This window comes from Synchiropus splendidus, chromosome 7, assembly GCF_027744825.2.
Source record: "Synchiropus splendidus isolate RoL2022-P1 chromosome 7, RoL_Sspl_1.0, whole genome shotgun sequence".
Classification (NCBI taxonomy): Eukaryota; Metazoa; Chordata; class Actinopteri; order Syngnathiformes; family Callionymidae; genus Synchiropus; species Synchiropus splendidus.
This window is the reverse complement of record NC_071340.1, coordinates 21084647-21097873: the sequence shown is the minus strand read 5'-3', so window position 1 is coordinate 21097873 and position 13227 is coordinate 21084647. Positions and strand designations below refer to the sequence as shown.

Below are 13227 nucleotides of genomic sequence, written 5' to 3'. Positions count from 1 at the left end.
CCTGTTATGTAATATGATGTTGTATAATATGCCACTTTTGTTTAGACATGCTTTCTTTTTGCTTCAAATTGAACCTGTGTTTGTCTGTGGCTGAGATGATAGATTTACTTCCCTGCATCGGATGCACTGTAGGCCACTGTCAAGCTATGAAGCTAAGTCTCATGTCGTGTGTAACCTTTGACAACAATTTATTATTCAAGGCTCGGATGTTTACACCGTTTACCGACCTGAGATTAGTGTGCGACCCAATCCCTCCACTCATCCTCAGTCTTTATTACAGTTCCACTTTTCTCGTGACTAAATGTATTCGCAGCCTTTGACCCTTGGGGGCCACGAGCTCGACTTTCAATTTCATCTGCACACAAAGCCGATTTTACTGCTCAGTTGTGTCCAGGTTAGTGGGATGGAAGGGAAGCTTAGGTGGACATCATGTGAAAACTGCTGTTTGAGACAAGCTTTCCATACTGTGCATTATCCCAGGGGTCTTGGTCCTGAGAGGGCCCAAGTGTGATCAACTGATCGGCAGTCTAGCGCTGCTTGCTTCAACAACTGATTGGTTCAACTGTGTGTACTTGGTGGGTTGGTACGCAACTGCGTTGAAGCCCTTTGAAGTTGCAGATGTGCGCTACACTGTGTAATCTCATGTTGTGTTCACATTCAGCAACCGTGTTTCGTGTTTCTTGACTATTACAAGTTAGTACTAGTGTTCATTCCCTCTCATCTACAGACCCATTTATGCTCAACGTTACATACGTGTCCAGATAGAGTCAGATCCTTCTGTCCGTGCTCTGCCTTCATTTCGTGCGTATTTCCGCACGTACCACAGGAAACCATCAGGGGGCAGAGTTACTGTTACTACCCGATACAAAGCTTTAATGAGACATGAAGAAGACATTTCAGTTACCACCTCCTACAACGCTGCCTCCATTTTCCTTTTTTGGGCAAGAGATACATTATAAATACTTCTTCCACAATTGCCACGTTGGTTTTGCTGCTTGTTGCGGTCATAAATTATTGATGCTGGGCTGCGCCCCCTGGTGGCTATATATATATTGGTGGATAAAATCATTTTATCCCAAACATTTTTGCATCCTTTTTTTTCCCCTCATTAAACCATGGAGAATCCAATTGGCCTTTCACACTCACTGCCAGCTCTGGAGGGAGACAAACCTTACTAAACCAATTTTATTTATACTGTTTTTCAAAGGTCCCACCTTGAGAACATCTTCATCACTGGAGTTGCAGTCCGTGTAGTCGGAGACGTCCGTCACCACTCCGTCCTCTTCCACGGCCACCGTCCTCACGGGCATCACCACCTTCTTCCCTGTCAGAACGGCTGTGTTCAATATGTCCGTGTCCTGTGAAGAAGCAGCGTGTTTAATGGGGGAAATCATTGCTTTGAAGACAGTTGATGATGAGCAGAATATCTGACCAGGCTCTACTGACTCATCAGGAGGCAGGCAGGGCTGATCATGATGACTCTGTGACATGCAGGTCATTATTCCACATCCCACTCCAGGCACTATGATTTCCACGCAACATTATCAAAATGTCAACCAAATGGTTCTTGTTTTTGAAAATTAAGGAGCAGCATTTGCTGTTATGGCTGACTTAAACACATCACTTTCTACGCCATTTTAGATCACATTATCACAAAAATATGCAAGTTAACAGTGGAAAACAAAATCAATGTTTAGCTGTTTTTCCTGGTCTTTAGTTAAGTAGATTTAACACTTAAAATTCAAAGCAATTATTGTGTTCAAGAAAATTTGTCACGCTAGGTTTAGAAACTCAATACATCACAGTGAACATTATGCGACAATTATTTAAAATTACAGAAGATAATAATTTAGAATTTTGATCTTCAGTCTTCACCAATATACCGATTGTAAAAAAAAAAAACAAAAAAAAAACAGAGATCTTCTCTCTGGAAGTGCAAAAAAATAGCCCAAATATCCGAGAAGCCAAAATAATGTCAACTAAATGTTTATGCCCCTTGGATTTTGGATGTTCTATAATTTTGGCCGCAAATGTCAGACAAACTTATTGTTAGTGCTTACTAAAGCATGTTAACCTGTAGTTAAGGGAGCAAAATAGCACCTGCATTTGGGTAAATCTAGTTCCAAGTGAATCTAATTCAGAGCAGTCTTGCAAGTGAGAACCGGAAACAAGCCTTTGTGACATCACTGGAGGCCTAGCCTGTCGGCGCACCACTGGAATGCATGAAAAAAAAAAAATCTTTTGCGCTGAAAGTTTGCCTCATACGGGTTTTAAAACCAACTGCAAATGCCCACGGTTTTCAAACATAAACAAACAGCAAGCAACTACTCTAACACTGTCAAAACAGGGCAGAGAAGCTATCAAAACAGCGGTGAGGAGGTGTCAATACTCGCCGGCAAAAGACCAACTAAGTCCCTCTTTTAACCCAAGCACATTATTGTTGTGTACTGCAGACCCTGCTTAAGAGAGCTTTACATTACTGTATTGCTCAGCAGTGATGCGTAGATGAGGTTTCATGACACAGTATTTAAGAGTTCATGAAACAGTGTCCTGATTTTCAGAGACCACCAGATGGCACTGTCTGCTGTAAAAAGTTCTAAACCTAGAGCACCATCTTGTGGCCACTGAAACAGGACACTGTTTTAACAACTCTCCAATACTGTTTCACGATACCTCAGCTAGCCATCACTACTGTTCAGGGTTGCCGTTATTGTCTGTCCATCACTGATCCGTTCAGACACTTCATCCTCTCACAGTAGTCTAAGGCGTTACACAACGATAGTTTAAAAAAAGTCCTTCGTTTCCATGAGCCTGCTGTTCCTCCTCAAAAACCGTTGCGAAAACCCTCATTATTCATTCCTACTACCGTTGCCTCTCTGCTTCTTAGCACACAGTGCACTGGTGCTCTGAGTGACATCACAAGATGGCGGCGACGTTTACCCCACTTATGAGACTTTTATAGTAGTATGTGGAAACAATTTTTTTGTATACACAGAATGAAAACCCAGTATTTCTTCTTTCTAGTTATTTATTGGTTGATTTATTTTTAAATAAACTCTGTTTTTGTCCTAAAGGCGTTTTCTCAGAGAAATAACTGAGAATGGCTGGTTGCCTGAAGTTTAGTTGTTGTCCGATCAGGATGACTCCACACCACAAATAGTTCTGCACAGTCTGGGGCAGCTGTTCTGAATCAAGCCCTGTTGAATTGTACTACAAAAGATTCTGGAGTGAATATAATCCAACAGCAGCAGGAGCTTTCTTATTTGTTTTTTAGTGCTTCTCGCTGTCCATGGTGCTGACTCCAGTATGAGATTGTACATGCCGTTTGAGTGAGCTGCACACAACGTAAATTTCAAACTGCCGTACTCTACTCTCTAGTAAGACCCCCTCATTCTGTTCAGATAGTTCATTGATAGTTCCAAGCAAAGGTTGGCCAAAGCATGCGGAAAATAGCCCTCGAATTAAAGGGGAACCAGTAATTCACAAAAGAAATGAAAAGAAAAAAGGAAGCCCGGCATGAAAAAAGTGTCCATCTGTGGTAAATGGCGCTGATTTAGATCAGAACAAGTGTCAGAATGGATTCTAATCCGTCTGTGGAACACGTGCGCGGCACCACAGTATTTCTCTGTAGTGCGCTGGAAATCCTCCTTTCCTGGAATCACATCATCCTTTTGTTCAATGAACGACACGATAGAGGGCACGACAAATTGTTATGGGATTTTCTCATTTTTTTGTTGGGACGTTTCAACACGCTGGCATGAGATAAACCATGTGATAAAGTCTGGTTTATGGAACCTTTTTTTTGCTAAACAATGAAGTGGCTAATTCAATTTATCCAATATTTCCAGTTAACAAGCACATTACTGTACCTCAACAGCCACTGAATCCTCCGTTTCAACAGTCACTCTTGTCTATTATACTTTGTATAGGCCCCTGCACACATTCATCCCCGCTTCATTGGCCTTATTTTAACGTTCAACAAGTCAGTATTTCTTCCCGAAGCATCGCTCAGAAATTCTGACTGAGAATTTTCATCAGGTTCCTTTTGCTTCCAGTGGTTTCTTGGAGGACTTTGATTAGCTGAGGAGAGTATGTATCATCTAGTTATGTATTATTCACACAGAGTGCGGTTGCAGTCACACCACATCTCTATCTCTGCATATGTGGGCATCCATGGATTCACAAAGCTTGAAATTGAAGCAGATGGATGTTCATATGCCCTCTGTGTGCCGTGTTAAAACACAGCGTAATGAAGTGTAAATCATTAAGTCGTGTGTGTTCGCATGTATATATATATATATGGATGTATCCGTGTGCGTGTGTGAGAGTAGAAAGTGAAACTCTGGACGGAGTCAACTGCTTTAAACTGATCTAAATGGGGCGGAAATCAATCTGATATTATCCGCACATTTTTTTTTCTTTTTAAAGTGGAAAACTCAGTGTCGAGAGGATGCCGTTCATCCACAATGTGTGACGCTCTCAGAAGTCCGCGGTCAAATCTCCTAGTTTGGCCGTCAGCCTGGGGTCAGGTGTTAATCCGTGGACGTCAAATTCCCTGAATATTAGAGTTATGCTACATCAAGTATTAGAAAGGAGCCGCGCTCATGTCACCAAGACAGGCGGCACGTGTTTCACCCAGTCGTAACTCCAATCGTAACAGCGTTTAAAGCGCCGTAAAGTCTCGTGTTGGATCTCGAGGATTAATTATAGCACCGCCTGATGAATTAAACAGAAGCGAAAGGAACACCTGACGACCACAGCGCCGCACGCCAGAAGCGCAACTGATTGACTTCCGCTAGATGGGACGGCAACCAGGTCATGTTGCTTTATATAAACCCCACTTACTCAAGCGTCCAACGCATGACCAGCAAACCAGACAGGCACAATTAAAGCGATGCACATTACACATCATGTGTTCACGCTCTGATGCACCACAGGATGAAGCGTCTGCTTTCATGAGTGACGCTGACAACAAGGCAGGTTATTGTTTTACTACTATAGTTACCCCTCACTAACTTGTTCCTTTCTACGTTTTGTATTTTCAACACACACATCAAGATTCGCTGGGTGATCTGCAGCTCACCATGATGAGTGGAGCAAGGCCCACAAAGTCCCTCTGTGTGGTGTAGATCCTCATGGCTCCTTCGGTCTTGGATATAGTTTTGGATCCGGATGGGAGCTCCAGACGCCATACGATCACCTGACTGTCCAGAGGACTGCTCAGCTCCTCCACCTCGAAATCCATCTGAAGCACATCGATCAGGCTGCTGTCCAGTCTGGAATGGAGGCAAAGACCTTGTTACTCTCTGGATCTTATGTAATAACCCACTTTCTTAAGTTAAAAAAGTAGACTTCTATGTAGTTACTAAAAATAACTTGTCTACTCCCAAAAGATCAGTTAGTTGTTTTTCCAGAAACTGATACTCCATCATTGAAGGGAAAGGGATTTGGAATTTTTTACAGTTATTGAATAAGGAATCAGCAGGTTGGCAATGTTAGGTAGTGATGGGTAGATGAGGTATCATGAAACAGTATTGCTGAGTGGATGAAACAGTGTTCATTTTACAGCAGACAGTGCCATCTGGTGGCCTCTGAAGCTCGGGAAACTGTTTCATGAAACCTCATCGTTGAAGACTGTTGGGTTCTTGTGTTTTTTTAGTTAGGTTTTTTCCCCAAAATGACACAGTAATCCAGACACATGAACAATTGTTGCATTTACATAGAGCACTCTGACCAGAATTAATGTCTGATCTAAATGAAAATGCCTTTTGTAAACACGTATTTCGGAATGAAATGGTCTGACTGAGCTCATTCCGTGCGGTCGAATTGTTCGGCTTGAGAGGGGTGGATTGGATTCTCTCTCTGTCTGAGCTGATTTTTGTGTCACTGCGTGCGTCTTAACCCCACGTGCCATGAGCAGTTCATTAATTCTGAACACGCCCTAGACATCCATATCAGGGACAAAATGTGTCCTAACAGTGACGTCACATCTGGCAATCGCGGTCAGACTTATTGAAACTTTTTCATGGAACATCTATTGAAGGATCCAGCGGCAGGTTCTACCTCACATGAAGCTTCTATATCGGAGGACGATATTTTTGCCCAACATCAAAACAAACGCATCGTGACTGACATATATATATATATATATATATATATATATATATATATATATATATATATATGTCGTAGTCAGACCTGGAAGTAGCTAAGACGCATTCCGAAAGGACAAAAATCTTTTTGCTATAAAATGACACATGTCAGCCAATCACAACGCATCCCTCCTCAGACCAGGAAGCAGACCAGGAGTTTGACCTGCTTCATATATACGTGTCTTGCTGACATTAATGTTTCGCGTGTGGTCGAAGTCTTCATTTGAAGTAAACAGTTTCGAAAAACCAGATCGCGACATCAGAATGTCATCGCTAGGATACATTCTGTCTCTGCGACTGCGAAGCTCCACCACCCAAAACACTCTCAACGCCTCAACAATTTCAACATAATGCAGAAAAAAATACAGATTTTATAAATTCCAAATAGGTGTAATAATTTAATCTGCTGGTGCGTGTTGCTAGGTTACAGACAGCGGATTGTTTACAAATGCATCGAACCAGTTGTGTGGTGGAAGAGTCTTTTCTTCTATGCTTCTATTTACGCCCAGCTTCATGTAACTTCGCACGTCAGAGTGGGTGGTTTAGATTAAAAGCTTATGCAGGAGCAAGAACACCTGAATCATACATTTTTGCATCATATAAACCGGCCAGATTTCACCTCTGATCAGAATGCATTCATTCAGACTGTGGAAAAAGTGCCCATGTAACTGTACTGGAACTAGTAGCTGGCACATTTCTATTCCCCGATGACATTTTGGGACTACTTTTTTAAATTTTTCTCTTTCACAAGCATGGCTGCAACAGAGTTGGAGAACGTCTACCCTTGCAGCCTCCAAAAATTGTGACAATAGTTTTCCTGTTTGTGTCAGAAATGTCCTCTCCGCATGTTAGTGTGCGTACCTGCCGAGATAATCACATGTGAGTGAAAGTGTGTTGATTAAACCAGGCGCGCTCTGCACTTTCATCAACTGTGTCAAGCTTTAAACTGTTCTGGTTTCGAAAAAAAAAATAAAAAACCTGTATTGATGTGAACCCATTTCTGCATATGGGCTACTCTCATTCGCAGCATTAAAAATGCCTCTAAATTTCATCTTGGCATTTTGTGCTCACCGAACTGCAGAGGAACAGAGCAAGGTTCTGCTGCTGTGTCCCCGGTGGTGAGTTGCTGGTTGTGTGAAATGTGCGAAGAATAAAAGGTGGTCCGAGGACGGCGGCTTGCTGCATACAGAGCAGACTATAAGCCTGTGCAACTTCTAATGGCCTCTCAGTGATGCCAGCGAGGACAAAGTGTCCTCGCAGTGGATTCAATTTTCTCTCATGGCCCAAGTTAGTATCCTGTGTTTTATTTCTTGGCAAACTATAGACCTATGGAAGAGATATATTGGTGCGGGAAAACACAATACCCACCCAGACATTATCAGACCTTTTAGTGTGTGTGTGTGTTCATGTTATAAATAGCCGTGTCAGGAGGCATTTCAGCAGGAAAACTGGCTTTAAGAGGTGACATCCGTGACTACTGCCAGAATCGTATTTTACTAATCCTCCATTAAGTTTCAAAACATGCTGCGCACAAATTCAAGGATCCATCAGATCAACACAGACACTTTGTGTAATTGAATAATCTGAACATATTGGTCCTGAGATTAAATCGAGAATCAAAACAAGATGTCCACGGAAGTATGTTTAGATCCTCCTAAGTATGCATTAACACAGATATATACCGCTGTTGGGACCATTCTTGCGAAGCTTTGCGGAAAACACCGGCTTGTTTACTGCGAGCTTGTGGTTTAATAAAGGGCCCGTGTGGAGGATAAAAAGCTTTAATGTACAGATACGCCAAATACTTTTAGTTCCCATTAAAGTCAGGCTGAAAGTCCAGGCCCAGATGTGGTGTGAGAATCGACAGTCTCTGCAGGGGTTCCGTCACATCCATGACATTTTAGAAGGGATTAGCTCACACGATCGACTGGAAAAATATGTTCACCCATAAAAAGGACGTGGTAAACAATGCCATAATCCATGCAGGACGGGGAAAACATTTTAATGAGGTCAAAACAATACAAAATAGTGCGGCGGCCGGTTACAGCCGGCTGTTGAAAGTCAGAGCAGACGCCGCTGCAGTCGTCGAAGAACTTTTGTTTTTTTTTGGCAGACCTTATGCCGTCGTCCTTTTTTATAAAACTATAACATGCTTATCTTTATCCACTTTTTTATCCTGTGTTCATCCTTTAAAAGTTGGATATCCCCAAATTGCTCTTTTCCAGCAATGGAAGCAATTTGCGCACAGATTAGGGCTTTAATTTTGCATTGGATTTTTCCAGTTTCTCTCGAGACAGAATTAATCCCACTGTTTGAAATTAAATCTCAATAGATCTCTTTTATTTTTGGAAAACTGGCATGCTGGAATCTTAAGCTTTACCATGTAATACTAAAGAATCTTTGCCATTTTTGAACTCCAGGGACTTCTTAAAAGATTAGTCCAGTTTTATCCAGTAAATACATTTTACTTTAAGCAAACCTCAAATTCATTCATTCCTGGAAGAGTTTAGAATGTTAAGCAGGAGGCGACGTTCAAGAGGCCAGATGCTTTGAACATGTTGGATGAAGAAGGTGCAGGTTAAACTACAAATGAGGTTCATAAATAAAGTGCCAGTAAAGGAGGGAATGAAGAACATCGGTGTGAGTTGCTGAGGCAACCCCTGATGGTGAAGGTCAAAGATGATTCTGAGGTCATGACTACTAACACAAAATTCAATGGCGCTCTGAGAATATTTATATAAATTATGTCTCCTATGTTGTAGCTCGCTAATCGCTCAATAAAATAAATCTTTTATGCCTTTCAGGCCATTGTTTTATTGCGCAGTGGACAAGAGTTGGTTTTTACGAGATGTTGCTGTTAACCCTTTAGGTGAGTTCTGAGTCTGACCGAGCACGTCACACTTTCCAGCCGCTTGAGCTGCTGCGGCTGGTGGGAACTGGACAAATGTATGAAGATGCCGCTTTTTTCAAGTCCGTTTTTTCAATAAAAAATTCCACTATTTCAAAAGGTTGATGCTTGAACATGGTTTTAGTATGATCCAAAGTTTGTTCTGGGAGTAAATTCACTCATTTGTCTGATCCACTGGTGACGCTCTTCCTCATCTCTCAAGCAACATGGCTGATGGCTGGGCATCATCATTGTTGTTTACTGCGTAACCATCAACACTAGTGCAGCTTCCACTGCTATTTGCATTGTATTATCTTGTATTATGTTCTGCTGCTTCCACGGCATCTGCCAATATTTCTTTTTTTTTTTTTTCTTTTTTTCAGTCCCGCTGCCTCCATCATCATTTACAGCGTCCCCGGACACGATGAATCTCCAGTATGTGGTGCTGTGTGCTTTGGTATAGTCATGTCACTCACTTTCTGTCTCACCTTATAGTAGTGATGGGTAGGTGAGGTTTCAAGACACAGTATCGGAGGGTTCACGATGTTTCATGAAACAGTGTCCTGATTTTCAGAGGGCACCAGATGGCAGTGTCTGCTGTACAAGTAACATCTGACTTACGACGGGGATCGGTGAAGGTGAAAGGTGAAGGTGAAAGGTGAAAGGCCGTGGTCGTAAGTACAGGTGGGCGTAAGTCGAGCAGGTCGTAAGTCGGATGTTACTTGAAAAATGTTTGGACTTGAACAACTCATTCAATGAAAGTTCACATCTTTTCTAAATGCCCTCTGAAAATTAGGACACTGTTTCAGCAATACTGTTTCATGATACCTTCATGATTCTTCAGAGACTATTCAGTAAATTCATTTAAGGTTTGATGGTTATCAAACTCTATTCACTCCAAAACCTTAACAGAAACAAGACCTCAAATGCTGCTCAGATTGAAGTTACAGGTGTGAAGTAGTTACTACTTCCGGTGTCATATTTGCAGCTGGGCTTCTTTAAATGCCGTCACGGTTTTTCACGACTGTGGCTCCATCTCTGTGACTTGGCATCGAACAAGCATTTTGTGCAGCAGCGTCACAAAACAAAGCCGCACTTGCGTGACCTGGCAAAGGAAATCTGAGTTAAGCTGCTTGTTGGGGTATGGCCCTGTTTAATGAGGTCTAGGAACAAGTTAAGCACTTCTTGGATGCAGGTGGAGCCACCCGCAGGTGCACGAGCATCGATAATAGCTTCACAATCAGATTCCTCCAGGCAGCTGAGGTCATAAGTTTAAGTCCATTTACCACAAACCACAGAGGTATGACTGGCACCGTGAGTGGAGCACACAGCAGAGTCTGTAAAAATGAAAAGGCAGCGCCTCTTCACTTCCAGAGGCTGAAGAGCAGACGTGATGTCAAGGTGCCCTCGGGGAGTATCACTCATGGACGAGGACATCACCTCAAACTCAATCCAGATCCAAGTGTTTGAAACTGCTCAATTCAGCACAGCCACTTAAGATCGGACGGCACTTGGTGATGGAGAGGATGACATCATTTCCTCAAGCAAAGGGGGCAAACAGACTTGCCTTTTTCCAGGTATGGGACCTTTCCTCTGACAGGTCACAGCGATGGAGCCATCTGCACCTTTGTCCAGCGTTATATCCCACAGAGCTGAGTTACTGGGCGTCGCTGTTCTGAAGACCACTCCTTTGGTGATCGTTGATCTGAAAGGAGACAAAATTTGTGAGAAAAAGCTCCTGTTTTTTTTTGTTTTTTTTTTTTTACGTTCTTTTTAGCGAAGATAAAGTAGCGTCCTATCTTCTGCAGTCATTTGCATGTTGTATTAGATTACACGTGATGTTTTTTCACCAGAGGAACTCACAAAGGCTCGACACCAAGAACGTTGCCTTAAGGACCAAGCTTGTTATCTCACTGGATTTCGGACCCATGACCCCCACGCTCCATATCTGTTGCCGCTTTGGGCTGTTTTCCACATATGCCATGTGCTCTGAAAACGTCAGTTTCACCACTTGGTTACTCCTTTTGAATGTCAAGCATTTTGTTTGTCTCCATTGTTTCATCCCGGCACACAAATTCATCCGGTCGAATTCCACATCTTGAGAGTCTTTTATGAATACAGGATCCTGAGAGGAATAATAACACTCATTATGAACCTCCTCAACAAAAACAACACGATATTTTAAATCATGATTATTGCTTTTATCCTGTCATGACTCTCAGTGAAGGACTCCGAAGACTGTTGAAGGATTTCAGGTATCGCTAAAAAGATTCCCGTTTGGTTGCCAAGATTCCATTGATTCAGATTAACGTTACGTCACAACCATCAGATCAAAACTCTTATTAGATCAAGAATAATTGAGATTGGCGATAAGCAACGCCATCCTGAAATGAGCTGCACATGTGTCTCATCTTGTCTCACTGACAGATACCAAGCACGCATTCCTGCAAGAGCCACTTCACTGCCGGTGTGATACTGACTGTTGCAGGGTCGAGCTAAGTTATTGATCAGACAAGAGCTTTTCGAGCTCATGTAGACATTTTTTATATAGTGCTGAACATGTGAAGAGCAAGCATCAAGCACTCATGTGTTTTCTGAAATGTCTGCCCAGTCACTTATTTTTCCACTTCACCCGCGGACGGCCGTGTTGCTCAGCACGACTCGGTTCAATTGCTCGTATGTATTTAACAAATTACCACACAAACCAACACCAATATTGACTCAACTTTAATAGGATTGTCTCTGATAAACTTCATTGAAAAAAAATACAACATGAATCAGCGGATGATCTATATATATATATATATATATATATATATATATATATATATATATATATATATATATATATATATATATATATATATATATATATATATATATATATATATATATCTCTTCATTTTATTTCCGTATTGGATTCTTTTAATGAGCCAGTATTTTTTGTCCCTCAAAATAAATAAAAATGTATTCAAGAAAACACCCCGTAATAAAGAAAAAATAAAGAAATCTTCTTCCCACGTTTTACCCTGCTCTTCCATTATTTATTATTTATATTGCTAATCTCTTCTGTCCATCTCTCTTTTTGCATGAAGGCCCCTCATGTTAGTCACAGGGAAGAATGTGGCCCCACACCGGATGCATTTACTTTCCTGAGAAACCCAATATGAAAGTGGCCCACATCAATAGATATTAAGAGTTGGAGTGTCTCTTTTGCAGTATATAATGATCATGCATGTTTTACATAAGGAAAGGACAGATAAGTCTTTCCAGCCTCATGAAGGGGGCAGGAGAAATAGCCATCAGCATCCCATCCTCCGCCACCTCCACCCTGTCAAGCGACCACCGCGGGACAGAGCTGGCCATCTTCATACATTTGTCCACTTCCCACCTGAAGCTGCCGCACCAGCTCGAGTGGCTGGAAAGTGCGACGCCCTCGGTCAGAGACAGACTGAAGACCCACAGACTCCTGCTGGAATATGTTGTCTTTGTTTATGGGAAAATGTTGCATGTGGTTTCTGTTCGTGAGTATCGACTTAACTGCCACCAAATGTATGTTTACCTCCCGTGTTTAATTGTCGATACATGGAAATGTTCATTTTATTTGTTGCTCCATTGTACTCATTTGTTCTCACAACAAAAGAGGCACCAGACCCCGACTCATCGATGATATCATCGCACCTTGATATAATCATGATTTTGTCTGCCTTTATTTTTACCACCATGTTTCATTATTTCCCTCTGTTTCTGCCAAAATCACTTGAACAGTTTTCGCCCTGCATTAAATACTCACAACAACTGTACAACTCTAACTCAGCAACCACGTAGGAAGCTTTAAAAGTACTATGGAGTTCATTCGCGACCTTTACAGTATGCACTCATGATGAGAAGAAAAACTAAAGCTGCAGCGTATGTCGCCTTTTTAAAAACTGCAGTGCTTCTGGCAGTGGGCCCCCAACTTTGCACACACTAAGCCGGATTAGGGGGAGGGGAGGAATAAGTGGGGGGCCGACCTGTCCACATTCTCTGAAACACAAATATTAAAAACACACAAACACTTTTTATGTCTTTAAATGGTTCTTTCTGAAGGGGACATGTTCCTACATGCTGCTCTTCGAAATGTATTCAATACCCACAGTTAACTCTTTGTTTAAAACAGGAAGGTAGGGAGGTTCCCATCTTTTATTT

At 41.9% G+C, this 13227-nt stretch overlaps 1 protein-coding gene across 1 annotated transcript in view; it reads right to left on the bottom strand.

Moving 5' to 3' along the window:
- Positions 1 to 13227, bottom strand: part of LOC128761961 (transmembrane protein 132D) — a 44665-nt gene that overhangs the window by 7256 nt on the left and 24182 nt on the right. The window contains exons 3-5 of the mRNA XM_053869619.1: positions 10607 to 10744; positions 5084 to 5276; positions 1215 to 1358 (exon numbers count right to left, since the gene is read on the bottom strand). Coding sequence (XP_053725594.1) covers positions 1215 to 1358; positions 5084 to 5276; positions 10607 to 10744 — 475 coding nt within the window. The remainder of the gene's footprint in view (positions 1 to 1214; positions 1359 to 5083; positions 5277 to 10606; positions 10745 to 13227) is intronic.